The sequence below is a fragment of the Dipodomys ordii genome, unplaced genomic scaffold, assembly GCF_000151885.1.
Source record: "Dipodomys ordii isolate 6190 unplaced genomic scaffold, Dord_2.0 Scaffold82, whole genome shotgun sequence".
In the NCBI taxonomy this organism is placed as follows: Eukaryota; Metazoa; Chordata; class Mammalia; order Rodentia; family Heteromyidae; genus Dipodomys; species Dipodomys ordii.
Window position 1 is genome coordinate 4,562,455 of NW_012267298.1, and position 13,698 is coordinate 4,576,152.

Consider the following 13,698-nt stretch of genomic DNA (forward strand, 5'->3'; position numbering starts at 1 on the left):
ACAATAATGATACTAGAAAGAGAAATGATAATGTCCTAAGTATCTTAAAGCATTTTGATAACAAATCACCCATTTCATTAAACAGTATTATCTCTGCAGTGTATTTTCTGCCTAAGGTCACAATAAAAGAACTCCCATGGAACTTGTAGAAAGTTTTGTTATTTAAAGTTGGTTTATATGGTTATAACTTGCAGATTGCTCATCACAGACAGAGGCATCAGAAATGTGTGGTCTGGTTTCTTCACTTTATATGTAGTGAATCCAGATGATCTTCCTAAGATCATACATGGACATAGATCCATGGAAAATGAGTTTGTTGCTGTATTTACAGAACTTGGCACAGTTTCTGATACATGATAAAGCCCAGAAAACTGATGTTGACACATCGGACAGAATAAGTTTCATACAAGTACTTAATGGTAGCAATCTCCAGTCTCCTGGGAGCCTGTTCCATTGTTGTTCTTGAAATCAGTTAAAGTTTTATCATAATTCATCCTAATTTTCAAGGCAAGAGTCCCAAGTATCCAAATGACCAGTAAAGGGCTGGGAAGGTGGCTTAGTGGTAGAGTGCTTGCCTAGCATGCATGAAACTCTGGGTTCAATTCCTCAGTACTAGATACACAGAAAAAGCTGGAAGTGGTGCTATGGCTCAAGTGGTAGAGTGCTAGCCTTGAGCAAAAGAAGCTCAGGGATGGTGTACAGGCCCGGGTCCAAACCTCAGGACTGGCAAAATAAAGAAATCCAAAGGACCAGTTAAGAACAGTGTTCAGCCTTTCCTATATGTCAAAGGCTGATCTCAAGGGACTTTAGGCTCTTCTGTCCATAAGCTTTAAGTCAGGAGACTTCTGTCTCTCTACCACAGAATATAGAGAAAAAGTAAAGGAGTCATATGCTGTCTCTCTGCCTGTCTTCTTGGTCAGATGAAGAGGGTAGGAGTTGAGTTCCCATCAGGTACCTCATAGGAAAGCACTAGAATTACTCAACTTACTTGATCACCATCTGAGACCTCTTCTTGGCTTTCTGGACAACTTTTAGAGAAATTCCTTTAAGTGGGCCTTAAGAATTGTGGAATTACTATTCAAACTTTCTTTTTTTACTTCCCACCAAGACAGATGGGATTAAAAGCAAGTGACAATTACATAATAATCTTCAGATGTGACAAATGTCAACGTGTTGCTCATCAAAGGTAGGATTCTGACACTATGAGCACATGATTTCTGCTGATGGAAAGATATTGAAAAGACTTGGAAGATTGCTAGCTTCATTTTCTTTTCATGACAATAATAATTTGGTAGTTTTCATAGATTCTTAGACTCAGGAAGCATTCTTTGGCAGAATTTTCTGGACCTACTCCATCATCTAAGCTATGTAGCTTAGGGCTGAGGCAGTGGCCTAATGCAGGGCTAGGAAACTTAGCCAGATACTGCATAGAATTAAATTATATATAGCGTTAAAAGTGAGAAGAGGTTTCAAGAGTGGTTTTGTTTCCTGATCCTCAAATTCTTTTTTTTTAGAATAAAAAATTGTGTCCAGACAAGTTAAGAACACAAAATTTTAGCTTTGATAAATCCTAATTCCCAGAATGAGTTCTCCTCACCATCCATCTCCTTTGCACACGAGTCTGCCCTTGTGGGCTCTTGCTGCTCCTTTAGTGTTTCGCCAGCTGAAGCATACTCATTTGAGTCCAGAGTCCTGCAGTTCACCAACAATGTTCTACTTGGAAGGTCTGTTAAATGACTACTACTTCTGTTACTTAACTTACACTTAGAGGTCATACACTCCTTCAGATGCTCATCAAATCATTCTTCCAAAAAAAAAAAACAAAAAAGGATATTTTCTCAAGGGATTTCTATGCCCGATTTGGGGAGAATCTAACATATTACTTTCTTGAGCCCATTTCCTTCAGGAAAATAGAGCTAGCTATGAAAATCTTTTATGATTACCCAAGGGAAACTGTTCAGGAAGTTCCATGCTGTGGAGCTTCAGGTTAACCACAGGGATCTTTCCAATGACTTTTGCTTGGTGTGCTCTGAGTCCACCTGAAGAGCTCCCTGTCTCTCTGAAGGCAGTGGTTTTCAAGTCTTGTAGTCTACTGGCCTTATGAGAGGAGTTTACAAAATACTAGGCTATGCCTTAGGCAAATCAAGTCTGATCATTTTAGGTGCCAATCAAGTAAACACCATCTATCCATCTATCTATCTATCTATCTATCTATCTATCTATCTATCTATCTATCTATCTATCTATCTTCTATCTATCTAGGTACATACCTACCTACCTATCCACCTACCTACAGAATGTCAAGATGAAGGCTTTTCTGCCCTTGGATTTGTCTGTCACCTCCTGTAGCACTCTAGGTCTCACTAAATGCCACCATAGCAGTCATGATCTCTGCATATGTCCATTCTGAAAGCTCTCCACTGTACCTAAAGTCTAAAGTCTGCTCATGTTTCCAGAAACAGATTAGACAGCTCTATTCTGGAAGCTTCTCCATCATGTCTGATGGAGTTAGCTGTTCCTCTGTGCTGCCACCAAAGCACCTCTATTTCATTCCTCATCGTGTTTGCTGTATTATATTTAGACTGTTCATGTCCCCCTCTCCTGTTCTACCACCCTCACTGAAGGCCATGACTATGATCATCTTGTTCCTTACTGTACCCCCACAAGGACACTTATAATTAAATGTGTTGCACAGATAATTGAAAGTGAAATGTAATTGGAAAATAAGGAATCTGGCCAACCACTAGTTTACTTGAGGGAACCAATGGGCAAGTAGTTTTTGTGAAATAAGTCAAAGGCCTTTCACACCACTCCACAAGTTACTGCGCAGCACAGATGGGGCTATGTGCCTTTCTCCTCACGCACATTGAAGGTTCTGGCCTTATGGAGGAAGAGATCACAAATTACCTGATGGTTTTGATCATGCTGAGACCCATTTCAACGCAGCAATGGGCATGGTCCTGGCGGGGCTCTGGAAGTCCAGACACGCAGTAGTAGCAGTCCCCCAGGATTTTAATGCGAAGGCAATGATGCTCCTGGAAGGAACAGAGTGGGAAAGGACTGTGTCAGCAGGAGAAGGCTGTGTCTTCAGAAAGCTTAGGGAAAGATGCAAGAAGGGTCAGAGGTCCTGTACAATGGGGTGTCAGATGTGTTCACCTTTAAAATGCACTTCTAGTCTTTCTATAGTTTGGGCCTGAAATAGCCCCCAAAGGTCTAGCTATTAAAGGTAGGTCCCCAGCTTGGTGCTTCTGTGAGGTGCTGGAAACTCCAAGAGGCAGGGCCTGCTTGGAAGTCTTCCAGTCGTTGGGGGCTGTGCCACTGAAGAGGAGCTTGGGACCCCATACCTTCTCATTCCCTGCTTCCCAGCTACCAAGGGTTTAGCAGTTTGATTCATTATTCCTCCCTGCCACATTGTGCTGCCTTGCCAAAAGTAATGACACCAATCAATCACAGTCTGAAACCTCCAAACAACCAAACCTCAGACTGTCTCAGATAGGTATGTTAAAGTGAGGGTATGCTGGCCAAACCAATTCTTTGGGTGAATGGTTAGGACTGAATGATTTAGAAGATACTTTCTAAATCAAGTCAGAGTGAAATATGACTTTCTCAGGATTATGATTTTCTCAGGAAAACAGAGCCCAATCAATTGTTACTCCGAAATTGCATGCTGAAAAGTACTAGCTTAATTTCCTAATTTTGATAACAAATGCATAAAATCATCTTTCCATAAAAAATAACTACCAGGCAGGGAAAAATGAATTTGGACACAGTCTGGTGCCTCTTGGTCTGGGTCAGGTTTGGGGGACTTTGCCAAGCTCCGCAAAGGAGCACAGAAGTGTTGAGCAGGACTTTGTAGCAGGCCCAGCCTTCTCAGGCCTCTAGGACATTAAGGTTCTTCAAGATGATGAAAATCTGGTTGGCAAGGCAAGTCAAGGCCTCCCATTTCTGTTTTTTTTAATATAACTTTATTGGTATTAGCTGTTGTACAGAGGGGTTGCCATTTCATAAGTCAGGTAATGAGTACATTTCTTTCTTTTGGACAACATCACTCCTCTCTTCACTTTCTCCCAGTTTTCTCCAAGCCTTCCATTTTCTTGTAAGACCCCTAGAATGTCATGGCCCGGATGGAATTCAGAGATTACCTTGTTCACTGGTGTAGCAGTAGATTTGTGGAGTCTATGGGACCATTATTTTCTTAAAAAATAATTGTAGGGGGCTGGGAAGGTGGCTCAGTGGTAGAATGCTTGCCTTGAGCTGAAGAGCTGAGGGATCAGTGCCCAGGCCCAGAGTTCAGGCCCCATGACCACCCCCTCCCCCTGAAGAAAAACTGAAGGGCTTTAAGGACCATCACAGGTATATAATATATAGAGGGAGTATTATTAGCCCATCACTGTATGGCTCATGGCAAGGGCATTCTTAAAACCAAAAACATAGCAAAATATATTCTTTGAATAAAGGATATTCTTTACCTAAATAAGTTCAACATTATAAAAACAATCACTAGGTACCATTTATGAAGAAGCATATCAAAATGAACTTCAAGAATTGGAAAAAAGAGATTCTTATTATGTCCTGAATGCACCTGTTTCTGTTTTGTTTCTTTCTGTTTTAGTTTTCTGTACCCTTTGTCTTGTATGTAAGCTTATCTGATCCGTGGAAGGGAGAGCAAATCACAGCAACAGCAGGACAAAGGATGAACTAATGCAACAATGATGCTTACTAGACACATGTTAGAAATGAACTTCACACCTTGCAGGGGGCGTGGAATAGGGAGTAGTAAGCAGGAGAAAATGAGGGGAGGCGGGTAACAGTGTTTAAAAAGAAATGTACTCACTCCCTGACTTTTGTAACTCTAATCCTTCTGTTCATCACCTTTTCAATAAGTAAAAAATTATAAAGACAAATTTCTCCTATCATGGTCAACTTCTGTGTTCAATTTATGCTCAAAAGTAAAAAAAAAAATGTCCCCAATTTTGTTTACGTGAGTTTGAGGACTAGTGTTCTAACCCTTTACTCTGAGGTTGGCAGGTCAGGGCACCGAGGCTGGAAGGCACAGGCTGAGTTCCTCTGCAAATTGTTGTTAAGGCAGAGCCTGGCGTGAGTGACGTGGGCTGATGGCTGTCTGGCGCTGTCACACGGGGGAGCACAGATAGACCTCCCTGTTATCAGAGGAGAAAGGACGGAAAGGGCTCTAGCAGAACATGCTTTTCTAAGGATCATGCATCTACATTCTGGTTAAATTTACTAATTGTGTGACCTTGTCTAAGCCCCTAAAACCATTGCTATGTTGTGATTTTTCTGTATGTCACAAGTGCCAAATATCCCACTTAGTTAATCCATAACAGAGTAAGCACGCATGGATGTCATTTAGCAGTGACAATGACAACTGGCCCTTGGAAAGTAGCCCTGTTTTCCACGTGCTGCTCCTTATCTTTTTTTTTTTTTTTGAGCATCAAATTACAGCACTGAACATTCAGGAACAGTAGCTATCATACCTATTTTATGGATATCTAAATCTTACTATGAGAGGATGAAAATACTTCACATGTCTCAGCCAAGCCGGCTCAAGTCACACAAATCTAAGTGGGAGAAAAAGCTGACAGGACTGAGCACTATCAAGTGCCAGGTGGGGTGTGAAATGTATCCCGTTTTCTTTGTGTCCTTTTCCAACCACCTCCTATGCCATGTGACATTTTAGGGCCGAGGAGCTGCAGGTGTTAGAAGGTAAAGGCCAAAGTGCAAGTGAGAGGCAGAAGTGGAATCAGACCTATGACTGTCTGATTTGGGGGCTCCGTACTCAGACTTTTCTAGACTGAGTCCAAAATGGCAGAGCTCCTGACAAAAACATGTTATGCAAGGAGACTGTATCAAATAATTTATTACCCTTCTGGGTAGACACTGCGCAATGATGTGAAAATGTTTGTGTCAAGTATTCATTTTCCTTGTCAATGAAAGATTAAGCTGGTGGGTGTGGTAAAAATGTATGCTCTAAAAAATGGGACTGTCTAGCATCTATTTATCTATACTGCACTTAGGTACATTTCACATATTAAACAATATATTTTGGATATAAAATAAAACATATTACAATATATTTCATATACAAACACATAGAAATATATAAATAATCACCTCTCTCCTTTTCTTTCTCTTTCTCCCTTTCTGTAGGAGAAAGGCCTTGCTTCTTTTCTACCAAGTTCTGTCAATTTGCAGACACATTCTTCTTACAATATCTTCTAAATTGTCAAATGACTTAACAGAATTTTTCAAGTAACTTTCTACCACAGACTGTTTCAGCACGATCATATGTAAGAAACAAGATTACTTTGGAAAAAGATATTTTAAAAAGAAACTAAGTTGAGAGCCTTCTTGAAAGCTCTATCAAAGATGGTCTTATATTAATCTTTTTTTCTGATCTTGATGGCTCTGATAGTATAAATATCATATGGAAAAATCCAAAAAGTACATTTAAATAAGGATACAGGTGGACCCATTGCAACAATGAAACAATGAGATGTACAAGTCCTTATGTCAAAAATGAACTTTACAAATTTGAGAGGGGGAGGGTGGGTGGGAGTTGGGAAGGGATGGGAAGGGGAAACAAAGGAGGAGGCAACAATGCTTGATAAGAAATGTACTTATTATCTTGCCCATGTAATTGTAACCCCTCTGTACGGTATTTTCACAATTGAATAAAAAGAAAGTAAGTAAAATTAGGAGATATATGCACCAATTTATCAAAGATCACCATATTTGGGGGTAGGTTGGAATTACAAGGGTATATAATTTCTATGTTATACCTTAAATGTGTCAATTTTTATTTATTTTATTTTTAAATGTTTTTATAAATGCTGTACAGAGGGGTTACAGTTACCTAAGTAGGGTAATGAGTACATTTCCTATGGAGCACTGTTACCTCCTCCTTTGTTTTTCCCCTGCCCACCCATCCCTTCCCACCCCCCCAAAGCCTCCCTCCCCACCAAGTTGTAAAGTTCATTTGCAACATAGTGTCTTATACATCTCATTGTCACAATGGGTCAACCTGTATCCCTTTTTAAACATTTTGTTTCATCCCTTCCCCTCCCCAAATTAGAAAAAAAATATATATATATATATATATATATCCATCCACAAGATGCAGGGCAGCAGAATCAAATACAGTGAAAATAAGTAGTATATGTCTAGGACAAGCAGAAAAGGTCAAAAGCAATGTACATATGACCAGATAAGATGATATTAAGCTAAATGAACCCCAAGACAAGGACACAAGTGGTTTTTTTCTTTCTTGCTATTGTTTTTAACATATTTTTAATGTACTATGGGATTTTTTTTGTTTCTTTCGTATATTCTTCCCCATGGTATAACCCCTATTTTCACTGTAAATGTGTCCATTTTATAAAGAATGTTTGTTCATTTAATAAGCAGAAGAACATCAGTAAGGAAATGTTCTCAAAGCACAAACATCAATACCACCAATGTACTAAAAAACAGGTTTAAAATCAACAAATCTTGTAGTATGTTATCTAATTGTAATCATACAAGTAACACATGACTACATTTTTCTAGTAAGATTTAAACTTTAGATAAGGTTAAAATCTCCTTGAGCAGCAGACAAACAGTGGGCCTGAGGCCCAGTCTCTTGCTTGCTTCTCCCAGGCTTCCGTGTAGTCACAGTGTGCAGCACAGTGTTATGTTACATGCTTGTTGCCTATGCTGCTCTATACCATGCTTATAGGCATCCAACAGACTACTTCTGCAGGAATATGTCATGAAATCTTTCTAGGTCTGTACATAGGAATGTGGTCTCATGTTTGTTAGTCTCTTGATCAGCTTTCCGTAAGTTGTCCTTTGATTTTAACGATGCAGTGAATAAATGGTAGTGTGTATGCCATTTACATGTGAGGTGGGTTCTCTGATCTCTGTCATGGAAATCTAGCACAAACCTTTAAATAAATGCAATGAGGAAGGATTACAGAACCACAGAACATTAGTGGCAAAAGACATCCCCCAAGGCAAGTCCAGTTTCCTTTTGTGAAGAGAGCCTGTAAGATCACTGATTACAAATACTCAATCAAGACTGGTTGAATAACTTGGATCAAATTTTACTTTACTACTTTTTCTCTGAGTCAGTGAGATTTCCTGAGACAACTGACCTTAATCATATCTTTTATTTCTCATTCATGGGCTATTTTTATCTTTGAATTTTTGAGCAAAACTCTGCAGAACTGTGATACAAAGGGAAAGGGCTCTAAGCAACGGACACCAACCAGCGATCTTCAATGATGTCATGTAAACGGAGATGCTTGCCTGATTTCCCACAATGCTCAGTTCCAGGTAAATCTCACCCTCCTGTGTGGAGGAAACCTCAGTGTCCACTTCCTCCTGTCCCTGTCACCTCCTGCCCCTGTCACCTGTTTCCTCTCTGCTGGTTGTCCAGTAGCTACAATTTACAGTTCAGCTTCCGTGCCACATCCCTGTCTGCCTGTGCCTCATCACCACTTCCTACCTTGATTTTTTTCTCTAACAATCCCTCTGCTCTGCAGATACACAGAGTCACATCTATATTCTTGTTTTCCCTTCTATATAAATAGGCTCTCATGGTTTCTTTGACTTGCTAATTAGTGCAGGATATACACTGATTTTTTCCCTTGACCAATGCATGCCATTGTGCAATGACCGGAACTGAGATACAAAGCAGCCATGCCACTCCCAAGCTTCCCAAGCCCATGCATCTTCACAAGCCATTCCCATTCCCGTCCCAGTCCTCCTTGCAACTTCTTACCTGGTTTTTCTTTGTAATTTTGCTTTATAGGATGACTTATGTATAGAGTCAAAACATATGTGTGTGTTAGTACTGGGGTTTGAAGTGATAGTCTGGGCACTGTACCTTAGCTTTTACACTCAAGGCTGTTGCTCTGCCACTTGAGCCACAGCTCCACTTCTGGATTTTGGATGGTTAATTGAGATAAGAAATTCTTTTTTCTGATGGAGGCATAGAATTCCACTACATTTTCTTGATCCATTCATCTACTGAGGGGCATCTGAGTTGGTTCCATATCTTAGCTATGGTAAATAATGCTGCAATAAACATAGTTGTGCTGGTAGCTTTAGTATGATCTTGTTTGTGATCATTTGGGTAAATGCCCAAAAGTGGGATTGCTGGGTCATAGGGGAGCTCTATGTGGAGTCTTTTGAGGATGGAGGGGAAGGGAAAAAACAAATTGTTTAGATAGGGATACATGTGGACCCATTGCAACAATGAGATGTATAAGACGTTTATGTTGAAAAACAAACTTTACAATTTTGGCCAGGGGTGGGGGGGTGAGGCCGGAAGTGGGAAGGGGGAAGGGGGGGTGGATGGGAAGGGATGGGAAGGGGAAATAAAGGAGGAGGCAACAATGCTTGATAAGAAATGTACTCATTACCTTGTCCATGTAATTGTAACCCCTCTGTACGGTATTTTCTCAATAAAAAAAATTCTTACAGACTCTTGTGCTCACGCTTGCTTTGAACTGTGATCTTCAGATCTCAGCCTCTTGAGTAGCTAGGATTACAGGTGTGAGCCACAGTGCCCAGCCCAACATATCTAGTTATTATGCCTCACATCTTTCAGTTGGCATCGTTGCATTTGGGTTCATTGATGTTGGATATATCAGCAGATCATTCATTCCTTGCTGAATAGCATCCCATTGCATTCATTTATCACATTTTTTAATTTAATTTTATTTTATTTGTGAACATACTGTACAGAGGGGTTACAATTGCATGGGCAGGATAATGCGTACATTTCTTACCAAGCATTGCAGCCTCCTCCTTTGTTTACCCTTCCCATCCCTTCCCAGCCTCCCCCCTCCCCCAATCCCAATCCTTCTCCTTCCCCCCTCTCCCCCCTGCCCCCCCCCGCACCGACGTTGTAAAGCTCGTTTTGGACATGACAACTTGTACTTCTCATTGTTGCATCAGATCCACCTGTATCCTTAAACAACTGGTTTTTCCCCATCTCCTCCACAAGTTATACTGACATCAAATATAGTGAAAGCAGGGGTTATACTGTGGGGGAGGGACATACAAAGCAACAAAGAGATAATCTTATAAATGCATTAGAAACACATGCATGAAAGAAAAAACATTAAAATACATATCTAAGGGTTCATTTTCCTGACATCACATTTTCTGACCTTTTCCGCTTGACTCATACATATACTAGATATTGCAAATAAGGGAAACCATGGGACCTATGTTTCTTTGGGCCTGGCTTACTTCACTTAATATAATTTTTTCCAAGTTTTTCCATTTCCTAACAAATGGGGCAATGTCATTCTTTCTGATGGAGGCATAGAATTCCATTGTGTATATATACCACATTTTCTTGATCCATTCATCTACTGAGGGGCATCTGGGTTGGTTCCATATCTTAGCTATGGTAAATAATGCTGCAATAAACATAGTTGTGGTGGTAGCTTTAGTGTGGTCTGTTTGTAAGCATTTGGGTAAATGCCCAAAAGTGGGATTGCTGGGTCATAGGGGAGTTCTTGTGAAGTCTTTTGAGGAGCCTCCATACTGCTTTCCAAAGTGGTTGGACAAGTTTAAATTCCCACCACAATGAAGTAAGGTTCCTTTCTGTCCACATCCCCTCCAGCATCTGTTATTATTAGAGTTCTTGATTTTGCCAATCCTTCCGGGGTGAGGTGATATCTCAATGTTGTTTTGATTTGCATTTCTTTTATGGCTAGGGATGTTGAACATTTCTTCATGTGTCTATTGGTCATTTATCACATTTTTAAGAATCAGCTTGAGTCACTTGCTCTAAGAAGTCTTCTGTGATGAATGGCTGTGTTGTTTTCTCTGGGGCCCCAGACTTACCTTCTGGGCTACAACTATCCATGAGTGTATCCCTGGTCACACTTAACTTTAGGAAAGGAAGATATGTGCTATCATTTTCATATACCAACATGGAGCATCAGGAGCAATATGTACTAGGTGCTCAGCTTCCAGCATGAATAGATCTCCCTTGGTATTAGGCTGCTTTAAAATTCAACTTACCTGATACACTTGATACAGTCTTACTTATTCTCACTACGACCTATGAAGTTGGCACTACTATCTATTTTCTACAAAGTAGGAACTTAGGTCATTCTTATTTCAACCCCAAGTCCCTACTAAAACACGGTGTGACGTGCTATCCATTCCTCTGTAGCTTGAGTGGCTACAAGAATACAACTCTGTATTTCAGTAGCAAATGCCTGTGTCCTTTCATCTGCCCTCCGGCTGGGTTCTCATTAAGTAAAGTTAGTTCAAGTAAGACAGCAGTGGGATGGGCCAGCAGAGTTCTGGTTCCTACATGCAGGTGAATTCTTCGCAGATGGCCAGGCTTGGCTAGGAAATTACATACCACCATCGCTCTGTGTGTGTGTGTGTGTGTGTGTGTGTGTGTGTGTGTGTGTGTGTGTGAGTCCCAGGAGCACCAAGCCTGCAGCTGGATGGCATCTGTCCCCATGCAGGGGGAAATAATGATAGGCCAGTGGAAAGCAGATTGAAAAGGCTGGTTTGACTGCCACACAACCAGCTGTCTCTCACTTGGGAAGATTAATCTGACCAATATCCCACCTGAGACAGAAAGAACGGACATCAGCCCCCTAAATGAGAGGGTCGGGGGTGGGGGGAATCTATGATTAAGGACAGGATGCAGGATGCAAACAGCATTGATAATGAAGACTATTTCTTCTCCCTTTCTAATTGACATGCAGCCCCTCACTTCTGCCAAAGACCAGGAGGGAATTAAATTCGACTCACATGGGCCAGTCGATCAAATCTGGCAAAGAGCTCGTTGAGCATCCTGACCAGCTCCTGAGCGGACAAGGTCGTAGAGAGGTTGGTAAATCCTTTAACATCTGCAAAAAGAATACTAAACAACAGGAAAAAGGGTAGGGGTGGGAGAAAGCATATTAATATTTCGATCCATTCTGGGAGACACATCAATTCCATTCAAGTAAAAATCAACTGATTCTGTTGTCTGAGATTTAAACATTCTCTGTCTTTAGGGTCCGGAGGGATGTCGCAGTGTTGTAACAAATAGTTCAGCAGGGAATCTAGAAATCAGACAGGACAAAAGGACAACTGAAAGCTGGTCTTCCTGTGCAAGACAGTGAGTGTAGGTAATACGAGCCACTCCAAAGGGCACTGAACAGATCGATTTGTTGTGAAAGGAAGCTGAAACTATGAATGATCTGTTCATTCGCCCCATCAGTGTAGATGCTGGGAACTGACACACAGACCCTGAGTTTGAGGGAGAACATTGCAAGCACAGGGACACATACTGGACATGGCGGGTTGGATTTAGGCTTTCTCAAAAATGCGGAGACCAGGTTGCAAAGCTTAAGAGGCATCAGAGTGATAAATTAGTTCCTAAGGATCTCAGTGAGGTGAGGACTTAGGGCTGCATGTGGCTTGGTACCTGGGAAGAGGCAGTTGCCAACAGCCTGGAAAATCTGAACATTGCATGGGCACTATTTTGGTTAATCTGACTGGCAACCCTGTGAGACTAGGATTGCTTGTGGCCATTCACCTTGACACACCACCCCAGGAAGGTCTGAAAGGAAGGCTGGACGAGGACACCATAGGACACCATGTCTGACCATGTTTTGCCTTCTCAGAGACATCATAGGGGTATGTCATGCACCTGTGTCTTTACGCATGCCACATTCACTCCCTGGCATCACTTTGTTTCATTTTGTGGCCTTTTAAAATCCTCTGTCCTTCATGGCACTACTGATAATGGTGACTGTGCTTTTATCGGGGTTACTCAGACACGGTCAGGCAACCCCTCCCATAGGTCCTGCCCAACTTGTGTCCACCTGCCATGGTTTTTAACAGTAGATAAGCCACAGAGACTCAGTGGGCTCCATCTATTAGTAAAAGAACATTGCAAATATCACTTCTGGGTTCACCTGCCCAGTCAGCTCATCGCTGGACAATTACATATTTTCTCAATATACTCAACAAATCAATCAATCAATCCTCCTTCCTCAGAATATAGTGATTGTGAGCACTGCGGGAGCGCAAGGCTATCACCAGGCCCACATTACGAGCATCTGCTTCAGCAAGAGCGCCAGGGGACTGCAGAGCACTCTGGAGACTGAGAAGTATGAGTGGAAGACACAGCTGTGTAACAGTGGTTTGGTGACTTCAAGACAGAGGCAGAGCCCAGGGCTCTGTTCTCATGTTATTGCTCATTCTGCTTCCCCTAGGTGCTGGGCTCAAGGTTATCAGCATAACCTTGAAGCCTTCTGAGAGGGATAGAAGGAAGGAAATGCATGGCATATCATTAAAACTTTGAAATGTACAAGATGCAGCTTTTACGGAAGGTCCATCCAAAGAACCAATGCACAAAGAAACACATAAAGTTAAATTTTAACACAAGCAAGACAGAAGGTAGAATGAGTGTGGGATGGGTGAGGGCTTGCTATGAAGAGGATAATGGGGCTGGAAATGATTTCAGAGATACTTGTAACACTCTAGTGGGTTGGCTTTGGGGCTACGGAGGGGTCGTGGCAACCTTAGAGAGGCTGAGAACAGACAGTCCTTCTCCTGTTTTCCTTGTCTCTGGTTTTATTTTAGCACCCAGAATCCATCAGGGCATGGCGGATGTGGGATGGATACAGGAGAGACCATTCTACTCCTGGTTATCTCCATCTTCCC

The 13,698-nt window shown here is 41.5% G+C and overlaps 1 protein-coding gene across 2 annotated transcripts in view; it reads right to left on the reverse strand.

Moving 5' to 3' along the window:
• Adcy8 (adenylate cyclase 8 (brain)) overlaps nt 1-13,698 on the reverse strand; it is a 221,541-nt gene that overhangs the window by 122,634 nt on the left and 85,209 nt on the right. For both annotated transcript variants that reach the window (XM_013025152.1, XM_013025151.1), the window contains exons 4-5: nt 11,794-11,905; nt 2,908-3,035 (exon numbers count right to left, since the gene is read on the reverse strand). In XM_013025152.1, the coding sequence (XP_012880606.1) occupies nt 2,908-3,035; nt 11,794-11,905 (240 nt within the window). The remainder of the gene's footprint in view (nt 1-2,907; nt 3,036-11,793; nt 11,906-13,698) is intronic.